The sequence below is a fragment of the Alternaria viburni genome (genome assembly GCF_023758015.1).
Source record: "Alternaria viburni strain BMP 2772 chromosome Unknown scaffold_4, whole genome shotgun sequence".
Taxonomy (NCBI): Eukaryota; Fungi; Ascomycota; class Dothideomycetes; order Pleosporales; family Pleosporaceae; genus Alternaria; species Alternaria viburni.
In genome coordinates, this window is record NW_026055773.1 from 1644785 (window position 1) to 1668160 (window position 23376).

At 53.2% G+C, this 23376-nt stretch overlaps 9 protein-coding genes across 9 annotated transcripts; 4 read left to right on the forward strand and 5 right to left on the reverse strand.

The window, feature by feature from the left end:
- Positions 1-386: 386 nt before the first annotated feature.
- On the reverse strand, positions 387-3358 carry J4E79_002827 (uncharacterized protein; the record flags this gene model as incomplete). The annotated part of the gene is made up of 3 exons (XM_049351724.1): positions 387-2995; positions 3041-3114; positions 3162-3358. 3 exons carry the CDS (start codon positions 3356-3358, stop codon positions 387-389), a joined length of 2880 nt encoding a protein of 959 aa, XP_049214362.1.
- A 2051-nt stretch (positions 3359-5409) lies between these two features.
- J4E79_002828 (uncharacterized protein) lies at positions 5410-7279 on the forward strand (the record flags this gene model as incomplete). Its single annotated transcript, XM_049351725.1, has 3 exons — positions 5410-6138; positions 6186-6288; positions 6336-7279. 3 exons carry the CDS (start codon positions 5410-5412, stop codon positions 7277-7279), a joined length of 1776 nt encoding a protein of 591 aa, XP_049214363.1.
- Positions 7280-7766: 487 nt separating this feature from the next.
- Positions 7767-8000, reverse strand: J4E79_002829 (uncharacterized protein; the record flags this gene model as incomplete). The annotated part of the gene is made up of 2 exons (XM_049351726.1): positions 7767-7818; positions 7840-8000. The coding sequence occupies 2 exons, from the start codon at positions 7998-8000 to the stop codon at positions 7767-7769; spliced, it is 213 nt and encodes a 70-aa protein (XP_049214364.1).
- A 2828-nt stretch (positions 8001-10828) lies between these two features.
- On the reverse strand, positions 10829-11593 carry RRG9 (Required for respiratory growth protein 9 mitochondrial; the record flags this gene model as incomplete). The annotated part of the gene is made up of 1 exon (XM_049351727.1): positions 10829-11593. One exon carries the CDS (start codon positions 11591-11593, stop codon positions 10829-10831), a length of 765 nt encoding a protein of 254 aa, XP_049214365.1.
- A 2399-nt stretch (positions 11594-13992) lies between these two features.
- Positions 13993-16327, forward strand: J4E79_002831 (uncharacterized protein; the record flags this gene model as incomplete). The annotated part of the gene is made up of 2 exons (XM_049351728.1): positions 13993-15462; positions 15830-16327. The coding sequence occupies 2 exons, from the start codon at positions 13993-13995 to the stop codon at positions 16325-16327; spliced, it is 1968 nt and encodes a 655-aa protein (XP_049214366.1).
- A 102-nt stretch (positions 16328-16429) lies between these two features.
- On the reverse strand, positions 16430-17568 carry J4E79_002832 (uncharacterized protein; the record flags this gene model as incomplete). The annotated part of the gene is made up of 5 exons (XM_049351729.1): positions 16430-16453; positions 16586-17000; positions 17117-17130; positions 17183-17266; positions 17326-17568. 5 exons carry the CDS (start codon positions 17566-17568, stop codon positions 16430-16432), a joined length of 780 nt encoding a protein of 259 aa, XP_049214367.1.
- An 884-nt stretch (positions 17569-18452) lies between these two features.
- Positions 18453-19170, forward strand: J4E79_002833 (uncharacterized protein; the record flags this gene model as incomplete). Its single annotated transcript, XM_049351730.1, has 4 exons — positions 18453-18468; positions 18732-18763; positions 18834-18992; positions 19051-19170. 4 exons carry the CDS (start codon positions 18453-18455, stop codon positions 19168-19170), a joined length of 327 nt encoding a protein of 108 aa, XP_049214368.1.
- A 1117-nt stretch (positions 19171-20287) lies between these two features.
- Positions 20288-21827, forward strand: J4E79_002834 (uncharacterized protein; the record flags this gene model as incomplete). The annotated part of the gene is made up of 4 exons (XM_049351731.1): positions 20288-20329; positions 20430-20648; positions 20697-21706; positions 21764-21827. 4 exons carry the CDS (start codon positions 20288-20290, stop codon positions 21825-21827), a joined length of 1335 nt encoding a protein of 444 aa, XP_049214369.1.
- A 657-nt stretch (positions 21828-22484) lies between these two features.
- Positions 22485-23263, reverse strand: J4E79_002835 (uncharacterized protein; the record flags this gene model as incomplete). Its single annotated transcript, XM_049351732.1, has 2 exons — positions 22485-22706; positions 22772-23263. The coding sequence occupies 2 exons, from the start codon at positions 23261-23263 to the stop codon at positions 22485-22487; spliced, it is 714 nt and encodes a 237-aa protein (XP_049214370.1).
- Positions 23264-23376: the final 113 nt, after the last annotated feature.

Here is a 23376-nt window from a genome sequence, read left to right on the forward strand (position 1 = left end):
CAGCACGTGGGGTCGAGACAAACTCGTTGGATTAGAGCAATGTTTGATATGTATACGAAGATAGTGGTTGTGAAGGGGTCGAGATAGATCTAATAGACAGCTATAGTACAAACTGTCTGCGCCCCATCCAAAGCACCCATTAAAAGTTCAGCAGCGTATGCACATGCTGCGTAGCACCTCCCTTTCCTTCTACTAGAAAAGCGTATCGAAAAGTGGTATAGTACAGAATCATTCGCGCATGTAAGCGTTAAGGGCGTTAGAAAGGGAAAAACTCCCAAAGAACAGAACACCTTGGGGACCACTAGATGATCAGGATATACCACGAAATTCCCAATGATGCTTCTCCGTTCCATGCTAGAAATATGTTGTGCGCCGTATGTGAAAGTTTATGCACCCTGATTAGTTATGAAATGGCTGGCGAGAAGCTCGTCAGCACTGGGACGCTTCTCGTGATCGATGAGGAAGGTCTGGGCCAGGAAGGTTCGAGCATCGTCGCCAGCGTTGTCTGGAATGGTAGGGCTGGCATCACCACTACCACCGATCTTAAAGATGGCTTGCAGTTGAGTGCAGTTGGGATGCGGGTGGCTTCCCGTAAACATCTCGACAACCAGGCAGCCGAGCGACCAGATATCGGCTTTGCGGGTGTAGGCTGTCTGTCGAACGACTTCTGGTGCCATCCAGAAGACTGAACCTTGAAGGGAGACGCGCTGAGCTCCCTTCTTGCCGCCACCCAGTGTAGAGGCTTCAATGCGCTTGGAGATACCGAAGTCGGAAATCTTGACTGAGCCCTTGTTGTCGACGAGGATGTTTGCACCCTTGATGTCGCGATGGATGATATCCCGGGAGTGAAGGTACGAAAGACCGGTCAGAATCTGGCGTACGAAGTTCTGGATGAGGGATTCGCCGAGCGGGCCGTAGTTCACCAGCATGGTTGCCACGGAACCACCTGGGACGTACTCGAGGAAAATGTTGAGATGGCTCTCATCTGAGTTGGAGCCAAGGTACTGCACGATGTTCTTGTGCTTGAGTTCTCGTAGCAGGCCGATCTCGTGTTTCAGGGCTTCCACCATGTTTGTCTTCCTGCTGTCCATCTGGGAGGCGCCAGCTACAGAAGGAAGCTCGACCTGCTTGACGGCCATGAGCTCACCGGTGACGGCATGTAGGGCAAGGTAAACGCTGCCGAAAGAACCTTGTCCGATGAGAGCTCCCTTCATGTACTTGACGTTGTCCCAGGAGTCCTGTTCGAGATACTCGGCCAGTTCATCGTCTGACTCTTCGCCATCCTCAGCAATGGCCTCAGAAAGGCGTTTGTTGAGTGAGTCGCCGTTCTCGGTGTTGCTGCTACTGCTACCCGTAAGGCTGCTACCCCCGTCGTCGAAGTAGGATTGTAGAGTGGTGTTGCCCTCCGGGTCTGTAATGGCAAGGGTATCCGATTCACCACCAAACGACACATATGATTTTCGGTTGGGTTCGAGAGGTGACTCCTCGTCTAGAGGTTCCAGAACAGAAGATGCCATAGAGTCACGGTACCCAGATTGGTTGGGCAGACCAAGTCGCATGACCGAAAGTGGGCGAAGTGGGCGGGCTTGAGCACCACCTTGGAGCCAAGTGTCGGCGATGGATGGTAGTGGCGGCGCATCCTTCAGGCTGGAAGCAACGCTGAAGTTGGATGCCATCGATAGACGCGAGGCTGCGCGGCTGAGTCGGTGAGAGCGACGTATCGACATGCGGACGGTCTTGTCAATCTCATCTTTTCCGACGTCAGGGAAGTAGGAGGTCAGGTCGGATGTAATGAGCTCGCTGGGAGGTCGAGCACCGTAGAACTGCTTTAGTTTCCGGGCACGAGCTTGGAAGACTGGTGACCTGTTTGGATCAGAGGGTCCTTCCAGATTCTGGGCTGTTGAGTTGATGTGGCGTTCTCGTTCTCTCGCGGATGTTGGTGATAGAGGGTAGCTGACAGCAGCAAGCGACTCGCCCGTGAGCTTCTCAATCTTGATCTGGCTGCGGTTGCTTGACGGTACGTAGACGGTGGAACTCTGCTGGAAGTTCTGTTGCGCGTAGATGCCAGCCGCAGCCTTCAGTTGGTCTTCATCCGGCTCACCAGCGTGAACCTTGCGAAGTATTAACCGGCCTCTTTCGTGTCTGTTGGCATCCTTGACGAGTCTGAAGAGCTCGATGTCACTCAAGCGTTCAGATAGCGATGGGTCTGGCTCTGGGCTGTTGAGAATGTAGAAGCAGTAGTTCTTGACATGGGCGGTGTTGAGGTGGCCCTTGGTCAGGGTCTTCAGCATGACCTCCTCGGCCGTCTTGCAGCCTTCGATGTTCACGACTGAGGTGCGTCCGCCATCGTAGATAACACGGACTAGCGCCTTGTCGTGTGGCAAGATGGCGCTGTTGGTGGCACTGTCCACGCTAGGACTCGCACGAACGTGGTGGGCGAAGCGGGCTGTCTGTGGTGTTTCGGTGGGTGTAGTGCGTTGGTTGCGCGAGAACTGGGAAGCGATGTTGACGGAGCTGCTGGAAGCACTGAGGGGATGCGCGCCGTATGTCTTGTTGCCAAGCTCCTTGGGGCTGTTCATTCCTCCCTGCCGTTGTGACCGAAGGTTCCGGGTCTCTTGGTCGACAAGAGGAGACGCGGGACGCGAGGGAGGTTTGGCACCGTATGCGAAGCTGCTCAGGTCGGAGTTCATGATCTGTCTCGACATGCGCTTCTCGGTCCGCGAGCTGACGGGATTCGAGTTGGAGACGGGAGGATTCGATCGTGCAGAGTAGAGCGGGCGGGGAGAGCCAGAGGATGGCGGAGTGTATGCGGCGTTGTCGAGCGTGGCTAGCGATTGCCTATTTGATGTGCGTCTTGAGGCTTTCTTGTACTCCTTGTTGCGCAGCTGCTTGGCTTGCGAGCCGATGCGGACGCGGTCGCCGACCTTCTTGATGCCCATGTCCTTGAGGTGGGTCTGGTCCATCTCCATGAGGTTCTCGCCGTTGATGTGGTTGTCTGGGGATGTCAGTGGTCGCTAGCATGATGGGCTTGGTGACATACGCTTGAAGAGCTCGACATACTGGGCGCAGTTGATACGCTTCAGCCAGTCACCAACTTTGTCCTCGTCCCAATGTCTGTCCATGTTAGTGATGAACATGTGGCTGACAGCTGTGAGCCTTACCTGATGGCGTCGGGAGCGTCGTATATCTCCGAGAACTCTGACTCGGTGGGAGAAGCAAACATGGACTGCTCGGCCCGTGTATTTGAGGCATGGCTGCGGTAGCCGGAGAGGCCGCCGTTGTATTGGGCGGACGACTGCGAGGCACTCCCACTCATGGAGGGCGCGGGATACGGAGACTTTGCGGCGAGCATGGCCATGTGTGCGGGTGTTCGATGTTCAAGAGTGGTGGACTAATTAGGTAGGAGGTAGGGCGGTTGGTCGTACGTCGGGCGGTCGGTCTGTTCACGCTATCTCATATATGCATTATGGTTGCTACGCGTGCCAGGATAGAAGAGGGTCGTAAACAGAGGGCGCTGCGGAATGTAGGATGCGGTGTTAGATGCAGGTCTCCGGCGGCGTGGAGTTGGTGTGGGTTGCGGGCGGACGGCCTTGTCTTTGTGGAATGGGGGTTTCGGGCTTCTTTATTGCGGCGTACACGGGCGCCCGGGATGCTGGCTCGGAGAGGTCGACGAGGGCAGAAACAAGACGCGGGCTCGAAACAGAGGATGATCCCGTCGTCTGCTGAGGGCCAGCGCGAGCGCGGAGACACCTTTTGCCATGGCTCCAAGCCTGAAACGCTAGCGGGTTTGGGGTCACGGCACTCCGCCAATCGCACGCGCCCCAACTCGGCGCTGCCACTGACGGCGCGCCCACACGGCATTGTCGCTATCAGCGCACCCAGCGACACACCACAGGCACTCAAGTAGCCTCCCGCGCCCTCATCAAAGACGCGTGTTGAGCTTCATGCACCCGTTGCTTTGCACGCAGCCGTCGATCGTCGCGTGTTGGGCCAGCGGGCGCTTGTATGCATGGGGCTCCGGCGCCGTTAGCGACTAGCCCGCATCTGCCTCACCGCAGACCGACTTAATATAATCTTGGCCGCCTCGCAAAGATGTTCAGGGACTGCCTCGCCAGCTGGAAATAGTTGCAGGCCCTGTATCCATCCCGGTACCTGTCACTTGTCATCTATCTGCCATTCTGCTCGACCTCGTGTTTCTGTTTGCTGACTCTGCCTGGCGCGTTACAGACCGCTGCAACGCGTGGACAGGCAAGATGAAGATAACTGGCGCCTACGCATGCTGTGCTGCTTCACTGGTTCTGCGCCTGTTCTCACGCACACTGTCTCACTTCAGCCGCCTCACTGCTCGTCACTCGCGCCCCACCGGCACCGTACTGTGGGAACTTGAACAGATCACCTACAGTACTACAATGTACAATACACAGTAGAAAGCAAAAAGAATTTATTATTCATGCTAGTCGAGAGTATAGACACGTACAGCGCGAATATCAATGCAGTATCTTAACTTGCTTTATTTGTAGTACACATGTTCGGCTCCTCTTGTATGAGCCCGTAACCGCCCCGATGCGCATAAGCCGGCCGTCTGATAAGGCGTCCTCATGCCACCGGCTCGGCACCCCTTTTGCGCTGTTTCTCATAAGGTAGACGGGGATGAATGGGTTGACTGTCATGCCGTGACCTGCGCGCAGTGGCCAGCAGCTGGCAGCGCCGTGTTGTTGAAACAAAAGGCATGCAAACGAGCGGAACATCGCCGTCACTGACAGCTGTCGCTACCGCGCTCAACGTGCGCTAGAAATGACGACTACTAAACCAAACAAACATAATTACCGCCAGTCCGCGCTCATCGTGCCCCCAATCCTATGCCCCAATCCTCTGCTCCTGAAGATCCTCTGCCTGTCCTGAAGATCCTGCCCGTCTCTGCCCCTCGGCTGGGGTCGACTGCAAATAGACGTGATGACGTCCTGCTATTCCCAGGCCTGCGTATGACGCAGCAGTCGCCCTGCACCCAGCCTGCGGTGCGGCACGTCGACGGCACTGCACGTAGAACATGGCCTTTCACAGCCAGTCAAACCCCCTTCAAGACACGCTTGTCCGACCTGCTGCTTGTTGCCCTCCTCACACTCCCTCTGCCCAGGGTATCGCTGCCTTAGAAAACGAAAAGCCCGCAATCCACCGGGCTGAGCCGTGTTTGTCACCACAGCCTTTCTGCCAACGTCTTCTTTCTTCCGTGCCCACATCTCCATTTTGCTAGTCCTCTCCAGCAACCTGTCACTGTCGCGCGTGCATGGGATTTCTGCAATAGCAGCAGCACCTATTCGCTGCGCTCCACAAACGGTCGCCTACTCGACAACTCTCACCTCGCAACGTCATACTGCAGGGGCTCCCGAGCGCCTGCCATTGGGCTCCAGCATGGCCTACCGCGACCAACCCGACCCTCACCACGCTTCCTACGTATCGCCCTTTGACAAACAATACTACGACCGCGGGAGAAGCCCCGACTATGGCACAAGACCCAAGTCTCGCACTGGCACCAATGCCTCCGACTCTCAGCCTCGTGACTCCAGTCCTGCCTGGGACCGCCGCAGTTTCGACAGTGGCTCGCAGCCCATCCAGCAGCCACTGAAGAATGCCATCGGACATGCCTTCGACAAGTCTGATGCTGCGCGCGTTGTCGACCCAGATCTCATTGCTCAGATTACGGAGCAAGTGAAGAGGTCCGTCTTGGACGAGATCAAATCAAGCGGCATGGCTGGTGCTACACAAGCACAAAACATTCCCGTCTCCCCGCAGCAATGGGTCCCGCCCTCGCCAGTGTCGACATCCAACTCGATTCCGCCTCGAGACGTGTACACCCCGCCATCTCCAAAGCGCACCGACTTTCCAAGCCAGCAGTCTCCCGAGCGCGACCCTTTGTATCGCGACCCACTGCTGGATGGCAATAGCGACCTGCCTACCCCGCGTCCTGAGCGAAGCGCACCAGTAGAGCGAGAACGGCCATCTGCGCGACCGGGCCCCGCGCCCAGGATGATGACCGAAGACTATACCCCGATCGAGAAGATGTGGCAGCGACTGTTCGAGCCAGACGGTCAGCCTTTGCCTCGCCTTGGCCAGCTCTTGCGTGGACTGGCTCTGCACTTGGTGCGTATTCAGGATGACGGAGAGATCATGCGCTAACGACAATATAGATCGAAGACTACGAACCCAAGCACAGTCTGGTCATCTCCCCGGCCAAGATGCTCAAGTTCTATGAGGAGGTCAAGCTCAAAGATGAAATCTATCCATGGCAAAGTAAGCAGGCGCATGCTCATGCTCTCAACACATGCTAATATATGCAGCCATCTTTGGAGACCTCTCGTATTCCGCTCTTTCCAAAGTATACCGCGACATGCGATGCCAGCACCATCTCATCCAAGAACATCCCGCAGAAGCGCCTTACATCCCTGCGCTTACTCCCGAAGGCTTCCAGGAATGGATGACGACCATGATCCAGGCATATCCCGACACAGAGTACGAACGATTAGTAAAGGCCATCTTGGACATGCCGATCAGCAACGCAGACGATCGGAAGGAACGGTTCCCGAAAGAACTTCCTCGTAGGATGTTCCCGACCATCGAGAACCTACACGCGCAGCAAAGATGCGCTGCAGCCTTGTCCGCTGAGGGTGTTGGGCCGCTTCGTAAGGCACCTACCTTCCCACCGCCGCCGCCCAAGACCCAAGCCCCTCCCCCAGGGCCCAGTCTTGAACGCGAACGTAGTCCATATTCCTCGAGGCCCGAAGTGAGGCCAATGGACTTTGAAGATGAGCCAATGTCTACATCCGTACCTATCGAGCGGGAGCGCAAGCCTTACTCAGCCGCTCCTGGTGGCGGAAAATCCTATACCGAAGACATGAGCTCCAGCACCTACTCTGATACTTCCGCCAACGAGAAGCGTCGACGCGCGCAATCGAATGCCGGTCAGGGACCGTGGGGTCCTCCTCCTACGGACGCTCACTACCACCAGCAGCCACCTCCCCCTCGTGGCCCGAACGTCCGGCCGCGAAGCCCAAGCTTCTCCAACTTCGGCACTCAGTCTGATCCCACGGTGCGCGACATTCCCAGCAACTACTACGCGTCCAACATGCACAATCCCGCAGATGATCCCCATCGCCGCCGGGAATCTGACAACAAGAGGCACACCCGCCAACGAAGCGGTACCAATGGCATGGGTGCATCTTTCGACTCTCAGGCCCGATCGGTGTACGACGACGATGATTACCCGCGATCGAGGTGGAACTAGGAGAGATGAAGAAAACACGTCACGACTACACCGGTCGCTACTTGCCAGTCATGTTGCTAGATGACGGGCTCGCATTGCGCCCACCAAATTTATGACTTTACGACATATACCCCGAGTTCCCCGGTCGTTGCAGGTATTTCCTTTCTGCTTTCGGTGTATATTCGGTTTAGTAAGAAGTCATATTGTTTTCTTGAATCTGTACTGGTTTCGTCACATACCCTGTTTTTGTTATGATCTCCTTGTCTGGTTATTTTGTCGAAAAGGACGGTCGCTGTACAACATACTACGCAGGTCTTTTTGGGAAAGAACCTGACACCTGCTCTTGCCGTAACTATCTCGCGATGCAAAGTCACCCAATCCATGAAGTATAAAAGTCATTCTCACATATACATATGACTTGTAAAATCGAAGTTCGTATAGTGGACATGTGCATGTCAACGCTTTCATCTCATCCGTACCCCATTCTGCTGTTATGACCCCTCCTCTTCTACTTAGCCTCCTCGTTCTTCTTTCCCCTAGCCTCATTCTTCGACTTGGTACTAGCCAACTTCCCAACCCACCGACAAATCCCCACACCCATCTTCACAGCCTTGGCACGATGTGTCTTTGCCAGCCGCGCTTCTTCTTCTTTGTCGAGATCAGACATGGATTTCAGCTGCTGCTGTGACAGGATGTCTGTGAAGTCTTGGGCTGGTTTGGCTGATGTTGAAGACCGCGACATGTTTCCAGCTGGAGAAGTTGCAGATCGGGTTGAGTGAGTGGAGTGAGCTGAGTGAGTGGAACGAGTGCTATGTTGATAGGAAGAAGGGTATCGCGGTATAGGTGTTCGGTGAGGAGTAGCGCCAAACTGGATGTGAGAATGTGCTGCAGGTGCGGTGGAGGTGTTAGACGACATGATGAGTAGTGGTTGAAGAGTTGTACTGACTAGCAATGTGCAGTTGGATTCCTTCTCTTTGTGGTTGCTTTGATTGTCCTAACTACAGCAAACAATGTTTAGTAGATGAACGGGGACAAGGCAATAATGTCTTGGGGAAAGGGAGGTGAGTGAACAACTTTCTTGTTATATCAGCCGTGTGAATGTATGTATTACTTGTACGCGTACACACACAGCTATATTTGTTGTGAAAGTGAAAAGGGCCTCCTCTGTGGCTGAAGCATCTATCCCAATAGATTGTGTGGCGGTGCGCGAGCAAGTCCACTTGTTTAAGCTTTTTGGTACGAAAGACGTTGTACGAGGTTTAGGAAACTGCCTGTCTTCGGTCACACTTCGCTCCTTTTGGTGGTACTATGATGTTTGGCTGGTGACTACACGACGTAAATAGATGTTCTGACATGGAAGAAAACGAAACTCCTCCGACTACAATGCCCCATCTTTGAGTTTCTACATGATCGAATGCTACCAAGGCTGACTGGGGCTTGTGATTCCTCCTCGCAACTCCAGAAAATCATTGAACCTGAGGTATTCGTTATATTCCTCTTGTAACTGTCGTCTGGCATCCATACGATGTCGTGATCTTTCCATTCGTCTGGTCTTTGAGAAATCTGTGGAAGGTTTTCATGTCAGAAGCTAACAAAATGCAGCTTGAATGCGTTACTTACATTTGAATGGCTTGCACAGCCACTGCCGTAGTTTTGGTGAAGAGACCAATCCGATCAAGATGCCGGCCACCGCTACGCACACGCCAATGAGGGTGAAGATGGCTTCGTTAGACCAGACGGTAGATCGGAGCTTGGTGGGCATGGTTCCTTCTTGATGTAATGCTGCGTGCAGTGTCGGGGATGCGATGCTATTCACCGAAAAGAATAGCCAGAAGAGTAGGTACGTAGACATGCATGCCATGTTGATTGCAATACCAGGTTGATAACGTGATTTTGTGACAGTGGTGGTAATGTACGGGAATGATAGAGGATATTTAGATGTGATGTGCTTCTCCGTGGGCTTTTGTACACAGGCACATTCTGAGATTATGCTAGACAGGGCAGCATGAACAGAAAGCTCGAGCCACCTGGAACTACGCGGCAGGCGCCTGTTAGTGTCATGCTGGTGAGCCTAATGTCACTTGCTGCATGCTGCATGTGTAAACCCCACATTGTGTATGTCCTGCACTAGCCCGAGTCGCTTACGTCCTCCACTCGCTGGGTAGCCGCGTCGGATTCGGAGACTTCGCAGTATCGCCGTCATCTAGAACCCATGTAGTATCAGCCGGTGTAGTTTGGAAAGCTGACTTGTGGATGCTGCGCCTCTTCCCTCACTGCCCAAGGTTTAATATTCATTGCTAACACCAATCAATGCTTCGCAAAAGATTATAATCCAATAATTCCTACAATTTGAGCAGTATTTCATGAGTATAGAAGATTCTGGTCTCCAGACGGCAAAGTACATTCCCGAGGTCATGGAGAACCACCTGCGCCATCTGTCTGCATGGTGTACAAGAGCCGTGAGGCAGTGAATTTACGGTCCCAAGACAACGTGGCCTGCTTTTCTGGAGCCATTGCGAAGAATACAGCCATCGCGCGACCTTCAACGATCAGAGTCTACGCCGGTGGCTTAATCGCGATCATTGAAGGGAGCCATTGGTTACCCGCCATGGCAGCTGGCTGCCATGCCGCGCTAGCGCCCATACTAAATTTGCAAGACCGCAGCAGTCGGTCAAAGTTCACCGGCTAGGGTTGCTCCAAATCTCACCAAATTGGGAAATGCGTAAGCGGCCATCGAGTAGCCCAGGGTGCATGCGAGAGGCCTGAAGCTGGTGACCACCCCTAGCCCAGAGTGCGTGCGAGAGGCTGGGGACCACCTCTAGCCCAGAGTGCATGCGAGAGGCCTGAAGCTGGGGACCACCCCTAGCCCAGAGTGCGTGCGAGAGACCTGAAGCTGGGGACCACCCCTAGCCCAGAGTGCATGCGAGAAGCCTGAAGCTGGGGACCACCCCTAGCCCAGAGTGCATGCGAGAGGCCTGAAGCTGGGGACCACCACTAGCCAGCTGTATACATGTAGCTAGCCTCATGTCGTCCATGCCACCCAACATTCTGGTCACAGCTTCGAGGCCACTAACACGGGCAGATCTGTGGCTTGACGGATGTCAGGGTAGACACCCTCCACACTAGGGAGCCAATGTCATGTAGCACAGACTGAACTACGTTTTAAACGTCCCATTTTGTCAAAACGGGATCCCGTTGTCCAGCGCCTAAGTAACTATACCCCGCACTCTCACGTGGCGTGCTGGAAAGGCTGAGAGGAGGCGAGGCAAGGCTGAGGTTTAGAAGCATTGGGATCTCCAGCTTGTGGGCAACTGTCTGAAAGGCAGTGTCAGAATGAAGTGCTGGTCTCTCATGCAGTAAAAAGTACCTTCTGGCTGGCGTGCAATTTGATCGTATGTTTCGCGAGACACGATACTGATTGCAGCTATGTAGGCGAAGCGATAGGTTCAAGTAAACATATAAGCCTTTGATCAAGGCGGTGCCTCGTAAGATAACGACGTCTATCCCAATAGCGGATGTTTGTATAACGTTTGGTTGCGGTGAGCATTGCGCGTGCCAAGATTCTTCCATTCATAGTCTCTCGAACAGAGGCACACGGCTAGTCGTCGGTTTCGACCTCCCAGACTTGCCCACAGTCGGTATAAGCTCCTCGTCCGGAACATAGTCCTTAAAGTCGTCGTGGACGCTGTCCCTAACGTCCACCTGATTCCGTTCTCTTGACTTCCACCTGGGCGCCTCTCCATTCTCAGCCCGACCAACACCCATTTCTCTCCATTTCTTCGGTGGCTTGACACCCATCTCTACCAGGTTCGACCATATCCTCTCTCCGCGCTTGTTCCATCTCTCCATCCTGGCCTCGTATTCTGCGTCGGAAGGTTGCCACTTGCTCTTCAGTATGCGGCGGATGGCTTCGGGCGAGACCTTGAAGTGTTGCGCGAGGACGGGTGTGGTAAATTTATCGGGTTGTGTGCTGTGCAGGTGCCGTATGCCTTCCATGGTATCGGGCGACAGCTTCTTGCGCGGGCTCCATGCCTCGCCTCCCAGCTTCTCTTTCAGCGCTTCCTTTTGTACAGCCCAAGCCGGACGCTCGCGCCTTCTCTCCTGACCAAACTCTCCCGTGAGAGCATCTTCTATCTCGGCCTCTTTCGGTTCCGCTGTTTGTGGTTCCGCGGTGGGTATTATAGGCCCTACTTTGCGTAGTCGGCGCGCATCGGTCGAGAACCGCGATTGTTGCGGACGGAGTAGCGGTCGTCGAGCAGCGAGGATTTGCTCGGTATTTACGAAAGAGCGGATGAAGAGGTTCAGCGTCGTTCTGGCGCAATTGTGGCAACTCATGGTTGTTGGTGTTTGAGTATCGATAGTGCTTTCCTTCTGAAGTTCCTTAGGCTATCGCACGGGCCTTCACCTCTTGCCACAGGCGGGCGACTAACATGCACTCTAACACTAACATCACAGTCACAGACTTGAATACGGATCATTTCAATGCGTCAAGTCGACGATAATAACGAATAAAAGGTTTCTACGTCTTTCCTTGGTTAAATATCCGCTCACGTCGCCGCTACTCCCGGAGCAGGAGCCTCATCCTATCGCATGACAACACCCTCAAGGCTCATACCCAATATTTTTGGGAAGTCGGAAAGCGATACAAACATTGCTGCTTGGCAATGATAACAGTACCTGCAAGAGCTCATGCGATAATCCCGATGATCTCTTCCCTTTATATCTTCGGTTCTTCCTTACCTGGCGCATTACACGAACAGCTTGAGCCTGTCTTTCATTCTTCTTACTCATAAAGCTCTACCATTCTACTATATTCTGCTACTCTTGACATCCCTCGAGTCCCTGCTTCTTCAAGCGAATTTCAGCCTACCCTGCATCCCATGAACCGAACAACAGCTTCGTCGCTGTACTGCTTCGGCCCCCAAAGCCAAGACAACACCTCGCTTCCTGCGACCAGCTCTCGTCAATTCGAACCCTTTTCAGCTTCACCCCATGTACAGACGAGATTGGAAAATTCTCCGCAGACAAACCGAGCGGCTGCTGAACAAGTGACGGTAGCTGTTACAAGGCTGAGAACTGCGGCTGACTCGAATGGCTTTTTCCATTGGCCGGAAATTACTCCCAAGCAACGGAAGGCTTTCGCTAATGTGAACGGTGTGCTACAACGTCCTTGACCTCATCCCCAAATGTAGAACGTTGTGCAGGTCGCGGTGCGCCTTCGGTGAAAGTCGTGCTATTGAGGGATGGCAATTCGGCGACAATCTCATACAGCATATCATAAAGAGCACTACGGCAGTGCGAACATGTGCGTACATCCTCCCATTGTCTAGTAGTTATCCCCAAATTATCCTATCCTGAGCTTTTACCGTTCTTCTTCGGCAGCAAACTGTCAAGCTTTCTCAAGATGACTATACGACACCGCCAACTCTTCACCATGGCACTCGTTGGAGCCTATCTTACATTCGCAGCAGACGCATTACCGACCGACCTTCGCATGTCGAGCCCCGAGCCCCGAGACCTCGTAACCACAGACGCGAAGAACCTCAGAGAGCACATCGAAGTTTACGGCATACCGTATGGAGTCCTCGGCGCAGTGTCCCATGGCCTAACCTTCTATGTGATCCTCTGTCACTTCTTCGGCAGAAGACCTTTGCTCCCGTGGATGGCTTTGGAAAAAGAACGCTGGAATATCGCCGTGGTCACACTCTCATCGCTCATATCGATCATCCTTTCTGGCGTTACGATGGCACGCACCAAGGGCTCTCGTCCCCTGCTCATACTTGCGGGAATGCAAATCGTCCTCCATGCTCTGATAGATATCATCCACATACATCGCATGTGCATTGGACATCCTGGTTGGAGTAATTCGACATCCTTTTGGGGGATCCCTCTCGTAGTGGTGTCGTGCTTCTCCATATATGCCTTTTACGAGTTTCCCTGTAAGTTTCGCAGATTTCATCCGTGTGCAAGGTAGACTGACACCCACTCCACAGTCGAAGAAGGCGATGGCGATGTCGGAAGCCTTTTCGGTACTGCCATCTTTATCGTTCTACTTGTGTGGATTGGCTTGACTGGATTGAAAACCTTGCTCGGCATCTTGATATGCGTTATGTACAAGTTCAAGAATTGTGCGACATTTGGTGTTGCGGCGGTCCTGCTCAGCTGCGGGCTCTTCTGGTTTGGTGATTTCGGCATGGCCATCGTGAGCAATAGTACGTTGGGGACGCCGTCAAAGCAAGTCGCGGCACTGTATTACACGTATTGGATTGTGGAGAGGCTCCCGCTATTCACGTTCTAAGATGCATGTCGGCGGCATGGTGGCTATCACAAATAATGTACTTGTAGCATTCGTTGGTATGAAGGGTGCGTTCTGCTTAACCTAGCACTAGGTGTGACGCTATGTCGGAACCGGCTCGCTCTTGCGGCTTCGAAATCTGTTCCGCACTAGTACGCGACGGAGTGGTGACATCAACGAACATGCGTCAGTGCCTCCTGCATCTTCACGCTATCTCGACAGTCAACTCTCCCGTGGCAGTTTCCTCGCAAGATCGATCCCGGGGCGATCCCGGCAAAAATGGAAGTGGATCCCCTCATACCCATGCGCGCTAGGGCCTCGGTATCATATGACGGACCATCTTCGCCGTACATCGTGTAATGATTATCTCTTGTCGAATATCTGGGTGTTTGACGGTATCGACGTCGTTCATCTACGTTACGCTCTCATTTACTTGAATATGGCTATGCCAAATGTGTTCCAGAGGCGAACGGCCAACACTAAAGAGTACGTCCAGAAGCGGAAGACAAATCGATGGCGCACACTAACCGCTATCAGCTGCTGGGGATACCGATTCGAATGGACGCCCGAACATCTTACACCGGAGCAAATGAAGCCTATGAAGTTTTCGTACGATATACTAGCAGAGGAATGTCTTGATCGTTTGAACGCCATCTCGCCACCGCACAAGGGTGCTCTGCCAAGGAACGATAGCAACCGCGCCGCGCTATCATCAGTTCCGGGCACCGAAGAAGAGAAAAAAGAGCCATTGCCAGTGCCCAAGAGGGATCTTTACGCCTTGCTGGAAGAGAATCATGACTCCGATCCTAAGCTTGCCGAACTGTGGCGCGAGGTGCACACCGTACCGGATTGGGTGGATTGGGAACAGATCGCAAGAGGACAGGATGTGTTCTATCGATATGGCGGACCCGCCTTGACTGGCCTCACTTTTCAGTCACTCTTAGGTGGCATGGGCGCTGCGCGAGTAGTGGAGACATTAGCAAGAACTGGAGGCTTCAGCACAAAGGTCGCAAGAGGCAGACTCTTTGAAACTACACAGCACATCCTCCAATGTACGCGGACACTGGATGGACTTAAACCAGGTGGAGAAGGTTTCGCCTCATCGATACGCGTCCGCTTCCTACACGCCGCGGTCCGGCAGCGCATTATGAAACTTGCAAAAGAACGCCCAAGCTACTTCAACGTGGAAGAATGGGGAATACCAATCAATGACCTGGACCAAATCGCCACGATCGGAACTTTCTCCTCAACCTTGATCTACCTCAGCTTCCCCCGCCAAGGCATCTTCCTCCGCAAACAAGAAATCGACGACTACCTAGCCCTATGGCGCTACATCGGCTACCTTATGGGCACACCCGACGAATGGCTATCCACTCCAACAAAAGCCAAAGCCATCATGGAATCGCTGCTTTACCACGAAGTCGACCCCTCCGAAATGTCCAAAACAATGGCCAACAACATCATCTACGCCTTGAAAGAAGAGCCACCAACTTTCTCTTCAGCAGACATGCTAACCGCCAGCGCCCGCTGGCTAAATGGCAACGCCCTCTGCGACCGACTCGGATTGAAACGCGTTTCCGCGTACTACTGGTCTCTCATGGCAGGCCAATGTCTCTTCTTCATCTTTTACTGCTACACATACCGCTTGTTTCCCAATGCAGATCGCAGGCGGATCGACCGCGCGAAAGAGATTTTTTGGACGCTGATAGTGAAGGCGAAGTGGGGGTTGGCAGGGACGGAGACGTCGTTTGACTTCAAGTATGTCCCGCAGTATGATACGTTGACGCATTTGGGTAATATTGGAGAGAGGAAGAAGGTGGCGTTGAGCAATGAGATGAGAAATCTGAAGGCGTTAGGGATTGGAGTGGGGGTTTTGGCGGTGGGGACGTTGGTTGCGGTGAAGATCGCAGTAAGGGTTGTTGGAAAATTGTGGTAGATGTTCTTGTAGAGGGTTTGTATGATATTGATATGATGGGTTAAGGGCTCTGTTATTAGACTCGAGGTTCGACGAATATACCCAGGTGAAGTTACTGGTTACGTCTATCCTGCCTCAGCTTCTCATTCAGCTTTACTACAGTAAGAGGTTCACTCACCCTCAAGTTGTTGCGTAACGTCACCGCCATTGTACACGCACAGACGACCTCCACTGGCCATAGCCTCATCAAATATGAGTTCACGTCTTCTTCTCCAGCTTCTGTCCTTACCAGCCTCGATCGCAATAACAACACAAATTCCGTGTGAGCTCACACTTGACACGGTCTAACACATACTGACAGCCCATCACCAAAATGGCAAAACGCAAGTGTCCCCGAAACCCAGAACAAGATGGTGTATGCGGCTGCCCTTCATTCTGGAGGTACCTGAAAGCCAGTGCCGCGCCCAACAACAAGACCATGTCTTCCCCACCTACCAAGTCTTCGTCTCCGACTCTTGTCATCATTGAGAGTGAGCGTGACGAAGACAAAGACTTCCACCACCGGAAGCGACAGAAACGCGAAGACAGTGTAATCACACAGACTGGTGTGATTGGCCTCTCAGCATCAGAGTCTCAGGCGTACATGGCCAGCAAATATGTGGCCGGAGAGTCCGATAGGAAGATACAACATGTCATGGAGGCGGCACGGCGCGCACAGAAGAGTCGCAGGGTGGAGAAGGACAAAGCGAAACCAAGCAGGCCGGTGCGGATTCTGGTCGACTATAGCTTACCTGCTGGTTCTGAGAGGTTGGATTGGGACACGGACGAAGTTCGTCGGATGGTCGGTGAGATTGCTTGATAGAGGCTGTGGTGGATGGAAATGGACCACGGCGACGGGTATGGAAGATTCATCGGAAAGGGTGCGGTAGCAAAGGTCATGAAACAACAATTCATATACATTCTAGTATGTGGGTATAGGTACTGCCTAGCGGAGATTTTGCGAAGGGTATGCAAGGATATGAGAGTCGTAAACATTGCGAGTATGTTCAGTTGTCACCAAACGTACGGCTAAGCCGATGTCAGTAATTGATCCGCGGGTGGGGTGTGAGGGACTGACCTTATTCTCATACGTCCAGAAAGTGCCGCTGTGCTGTATGCCTTTGCTCTTGATCACTTCGATCATCTTCATCACTGACTCCTCTGGTGTGATTATGCCCTGGACTTCCCACGGTAGCTGAACGTTCGCCATGTCTGTTGCGACTTCTCCCGGGTGCATGCACAAGATGATGGTATCATCGTCTTTTCTCTTCAACTCGGCGGCCATGTGCCTTACTGCCATATTGAGTGCAGCTTTTGACGCAGCATATGCAGCGAACCCGTCCTCCATCTCCCGGAAGTTACCTTGCGAGCCCGAGTCGCTAGACATGAAGACAATGGTGCCAATTGGTATGTTTGTTTTCAGCAACTTTTGCGCTGTGATGATGGGCCCAATGGTGTTGGTATGCAAATGGAAGGCAAACTCGTCGAAAGACCTAGAAAATATTAATTTCCAGTACTTCAGCCACTTCAGATTGATTGTCGTTTATTGGAAATGCACGCTTTAGCCATAACCAGCAAGGCGTAACGGCAACGGTAAAGGAAGACTCACAGCTCAGTGGCCCTCTACATCGGTTAGTGCGGCTCCCTTGCATGCTGTCAACAATGTCGGACTTACGTTTGGGTATCTTAGCACTCCTGCGTTTAGTACGACGTAGTCTATCTTCAGGTTCGGTATCATGGCCAGTTGCGCAACGAATTTCTGCGGATGGCCAGTTAGTTTCCCTCTGGAATGACAAGGCCATCGTCAACAGCACACACCTCTATGCTTTGCTCTGACAATATGTCGCATGTGTACATTTGGCATCGGCCATGATCGCTCCCCGCTTGTCCCCACAGACCGCTGGCATGGCCGGCCCAAGGCTCCCGCACAGTAGCGATGATGCGCTCATTCTTAGTTAACAGCTGTCTGACAAACTCTAGCCCTATGCCTCTGCTGGCGCCGAGTATCAGCCATGTGGTAAAGTCCTCATCGGCGTATAGAATGCCCGGAATCTGGTCCATCCGGTCGGTCGAGGTGTGGCGGGGCACGATGATGTCAACCGTCAAGCTGGGGCTGAAGTGCAACTGACCAACACTAGAAGGCTGTTTGCAAAGAGGGCAGAATAGTGTCGATCCTGGCCGGCGCTTGAAATAGTAATGTGCTGCTGTGCAGATAACAGAGAACGTTATTCATGACCCTGGCCCGTCATGTTAGGGAACCAGGTGCGTGGAGGTGCGCGGGTTAGTGGGCATGTCACATCGATTTGCGGACCCTTGTACAGACTTCACATATCGAATTCGGGCCAGGGAAAGCAGGGAAGAAGCGTCCTGCAGGGCAACGAAATAGGCCAGACGCTGCTTATTCTACCACCGGAGGAAAGAAGAGCGAAATTCTTCACGATGATTGACGGCAGCACGAGTGCTAAAAAGACTCGCAGCAGCCAACGCAGCACTTGGTGACGGCACCATCCCACAAGCCTCATGCGAGATTGCCGAGTAAGTTGCGAGATAGTCTGAATCGTAATTGACGGCGTGGCGCGAAAGTACTCCGAGTAGCGACGGCAAGTTGGCTGAGGAACAAGACCAGATGCGGCGAGTGCACCGCCATTTGATCGCGATTCCTGTTTGCCATCCCGGACCGGTTCCACCCGAGCACTTTTTGCTACTGAGTTATACCTGTCGCCTGATTGGCTAGTCCCGTGACCCGTGCTCGCGTCAGGGCCCTGGGCCCGTCATTTCGTCGCGGCTAACGGCAAGATTCTTAAAACTCTCTCAAGCCTCTCAACTCCTACTTGGCCATCTTTTCTCTCTCACAACCTCTCAGTCACGCCTAAAGTTAACCTGACTTTCACCACTCCACCTCCACCAACACTTACTCTTACCCCAACCACCACCACATCTTCAAAATGGGTTTCGAGCAGGGTACGTTTTCTTGACACCGGTTAGACGTCATCGGCCGTCTGTAACTTTGTCGACCATCATCTGCTATCCATTGAGCCTGCGCGCATATCGATATCCGACTCCTGTGAGGAATCAATTATTCCCGGTGTACCGACCGAATAATTGACACCTCAAGAAGCGGTGAGCGCAAGGTGGCAGCTTTGCGACAAAGGGCGGACGGTGGCGGATTGTTTGGCTGGGCACAGAAATTTTGTCACCATACATATAGCTAACACTTTTCTCAGGCGATGCTAAGAAGGGTGCCAACCTCTTCAAGGTACGAACAAACCGAGCCGGCCTCAACGCCACCGTACACGTCTCCCGAACGTAGTCTAACGAACATCCAGACCCGCTGCGCGCAGTGCCACACCCTGAAGGAGGGTGAGGGCAACAAGATCGGCCCCAACCTACACGGTCTCTTCGGCCGCAAGTCCGGCCAGGTTGAGGGTTTCTCATACACCGACGCCAACAAGCAGAAGGGCGTTGAGTGGGGCAACGAGACTCTCGTACGTTATACCACAAGAAGACGCTTATGTGGTGGGCATGCATGCTGACGAAGCACAGTTCGAGTACCTCGAGAACCCCAAGAAGTACATTCCCGGAACCAAGATGGCTTTCGGTGGTCTCAAGAAGCCCAAGGACCGCAACGACTTGATCACCTTCCTCCAGAACGAGACCAAATAAGCGTATCACCTCTCGAACGTTTATACCATCCTATCGACACGCCATGACCTTTCTATAATACCTTTTCGACCCAAAAACTGTTTGGATTGTACCATCATCGATGATAGACGAACGACGGAGGCGGTGAGCGCAGTTAGACCGCAATACCCCTTCATGTAGATTATGTTAGGTGTATCATTTCAAGGCGCTTTTCGACTTTGGTGCGGCATAGAGCCTGTTTGGACTTAGTTGCACTTTCGGAATACCAAATCTCCTCTACCGATCATTCAACGCGCTCATCATCTTCCGTGAACAAGTCGCAGACATCGTGCAGCCCCCAGTGATTCATTTTAATCTACTTTCAGACACGGCAGAATTGGTCAAAGCATCAGTTTCGTATATCAGACCACAGACATCCAGCTGATGATGAGCCAATTGCATACATCGCAAATTTTCTGACACGTTGAGCGGCATTTCCACAAAATGTACAGACTAGAAGAATAGTCTAGTGCTAGCCTCTAGGGAGCGACTCACGCGAGCAGCGAGCACCTTGCATCCTCGGACCTGAGGAACATGCAGCCAGGAACATGCGCTCTACCGGTGCTTTCTCCGACAGCTAACCGAGGATAGTGTGGCTGGAGCTCGTGGATGCTTGCGGAAGACTTGCAATGGCGACAACTCGTTTCGCTAGACAGCGTGGATAGTAAAAGCAATAGGGAGTCAAAAAGCTAGACACATTGTGTCTCGTCAGCTGCGGGATGCCAGTAGTCAAAGCGTGAGGCTTCGTGGCGCCTTTTCCACATCATCTCCACGTGAAAGCAGGTCAAGTGTGGGGGAAGCGCAGGTGCTCGTCGCAGTGGTGTCATCGCCGGAAGACTCCGTGTACATCAGCCATCTAGTCTGTGTCATAGGGCACACGAGCACATGCGTCTCTCTTCCACTTCACTCTTCTCTTTCTCAAATCGCTCCCCAGCATCCAGACGCGCCGTTACCTCGGCCTGTAGCAGCGAGACCAATTAGCGTCATAGTGGGGCGGGAACTGTGCTTCGGGTAGCTCGACAGTGAACACCACCATCACCAGCACCACTTTGGCGAATACGCAGCGACAAAGGCCGTTTCGGCCTCTACAATTGGCATCATGTCGTGGAAACGGAGCGAGAGGCTGATGGACACCATCAAGGTGGGCGAACCTGTCGCACAGTCGCGGTTGTAGCTAACATTCGGATAGCACTACAGCAACTTTCCAGCAACCGGTATGCAGCACGCATGGTCACTTACAGTATTCGTCTGACATACCACCAGGTGTCTCCTTACGGCAAATGGTACAATTTGGAGAGAAGCCATCTACGGGAACCCTCTTCCGCGCGTCACAATTCCTTTCTGAAGAACTGCCCATACGGTTAGCCCACCGAGTGGAAGAGCTCAACGAACTCCCAGATGGCCTCAATGAGATGCCGTCGATTCAAAGAGTGCGCGACTGGTATGCGCAGTCATTCGAAGTGTGTATTGCTAAGGTTCTCGCTGGAGCGCGTTGACTCATCTGACAGGAACTCGTCGAACTGCCCCGGCCGACCCTCTCGAGCGAGGTCAAAGAGCGACTCCTCAAACCAGCGAAGAAAGCCGGCGACAAGAACCTGATGAGCAAGCCGACGCAGAACCCCAGCATCAAAACAGGACAATACCGTTCCGCGCCGACGACAAACGGTAACGGCAATGGCAACGGAAACGGCGGCACCATCACAAAAGAAGTGAAAGGCGCGAGCCGGAGATACTATGCCGCTGCAGATGACGGACAGGAATGGCCGCCAGAGCTGGGCGCATACAACACCAAGTTCGCAGACACATTGGAGAAGATCAAGAGGCGGCACGACAGCGTCGTTACGACGGTCGCACAGGGTATTCTCGAATGGAAGCGCAAGAGGCAAAGGATGCAGATCGACCACAACATTCAAGCCTTCCTCGACCGTTTCTACATGTCGCGTATCGGTATCCGTATGCTCATCGGCCAGCACATCGCCCTCACAGACCAACGCTCGCGAAACGATCCCAACTACGTCGGTATAATCTGCACAAAGACCAATGTCCAAGAACTAGCTCAGGAGGCTATCGAGAATGCGCGCTTCGTCTGCGAGGACCACTATGGACTCTTCGATGCGCCAAAGGTCCAGCTTGTGTGCAACCCGGATATCAGCTTCATGTACGTGCCAGGACATTTGTCGCACATGTTGTTCGAGACTCTCAAGAACTCGCTCCGCGCTGTGGTGGAAAGACATGGACAGGATAAACAAGAGTTCCCTGTGACCAAGGTCATTGTTGCAGAGGGCAAGGAGGACATCACAATCAAGATTTCGGATGAAGGAGGCGGTATCCCCAGATCATCGATCCCGCTGGTATGGACATACATGTACACGACCGTCGACCAAACACCGAGCCTGGACCCCGACTTCAACAAGAGCGATTTCAAAGCACCCATGGCTGGATTCGGTTACGGGTTACCCATATCAAGGCTATACGCACGCTACTTTGGAGGAGATTTGAAGTTGATTTCTATGGAAGGGTAAGCCTCCCAACTCGTACCCCAAGATAATCTCGTCACTAACAACATCGGTCATAGATACGGCACAGATGTCTACCTCCACCTCAACCGCCTCTCCTCCTCCTCAGAACCTCTGCAATAGCAATTACCCGTCATGAGGGGCGGATGGACGTCGAGCGAACTCATCCGGTCATCCCGAGGAATGGCGCAAAGTAACGGTTCGCGAAAGTATAACCCTTTCCTGGCGAGCAAGGCGATGAAGCTCAAGCTGTCGGGTCAGGTCAGCAGGGAGATTAGTGAGAGGAGACAGGTGGGCGATGCGGCAGATATGTTTGCTGACAAGGCTAGTGGAGAGGATGGTAAGCCTTGGTGGAGGAATGTCGGTATGGAGGAGGGTATGTGAGATGTACGATTTTCGGTTTGGCAGATATCGTTCAGAGATGCGGTTGAAAGTTGAGGGGCAACAGATGGGCTTTGACATTGGCATTTTCCGCGACCTTTTGGTGAAAAGGTATCAATCGTTCTCTGGGTTCGGTCCGGCCTGGGCTGGCAAAGGCTTGGGCTTGAGCACCTAAGAAAGACACGGCGTTTGGCGAAGGCCATGTATGATCTTGGAACACAAATGAGAATAAGACGGAAGGAAGCAATAGTTACGTAACGCAAAATAGTAATGTTGTACGTCTTGCCGTTGCAAGTCTCCCGTGTGTGAATAAAACAAGCAAGAAATTGGGGTATAACGCGATCCGCCTTAAATCCAAAGTAACGCCTTAAATCCCACGATCAACATGCGAGCTTCCGTTCAAGCAGGTCCTTGCCCCGAACTAACCCTCTTCCTCATCTTCGCAATATCCCTCTCCTTGCCCTTTCCACTTCTCGCCGGACTCCCACTCCCAGCCATACCCTGCCCTTCTGCGGCTCCACTTCCAGTACCTTGTACCTCCCACTCATCATTCCAATCCGCCGGCGGTTGTGTGAGACCGAGGACGATGTTACGGTAAAACGCGCGCGTTTGTGGTACACTCTGCATCCACCACGAATTAGCAACCGATCTCCTCTCCAACTTGTGTGATCGTTGACGGGACATACCTCATTCCTCACCCCCGCAATCCACATGAGCATCTCCTCACTCTCTAGTATACTAACCGCCTCATCCCTCTTCTGCCTCTCCTCCCACGCCCTCCCCTGCGCCTCACCAGAGAAAGAATTCCAATTCTTGCCCCGTGCCTGTATACTCTTCCGTGTTTCCAGCGTGGCTTTACTGGGTGCCTCTGCCTTGCCAGCACTACTTCCTCCTGTTTGTGGCGATTGCCCATGTAAACGGTGCGCGCCGTATCCGCCGCTGCTGGAACCAGCACCGGTGAGTGTATCGTAGTCTAACGTGGTAGGGGGTCCAGTGAACTGGGCGTTGAAGGCGGCTTCTGATTCGATTTCGTCGTTGGTGATGGGTGCGTGGCCGCCGGTAGCGTGAGTGAACGAAGGCTGGTGCGCGTGGTGCTGGTTGTGGCTGTTTATGATTTGTTGCGCTTCGGCGATGAACTGGAGGTTTACGCCGCCGGGGTTGGGGGGTGGCCATGTCATGATCGTATTGCTGGGGCTAGGCGAGAGCGACGGGATTCAAGGTGTTTACAGAACGGGTGTGCTGTTAGGATGCTGTGTATGCGCGGTGCGGAAGAAGCTTGGGGTTTGGGTGG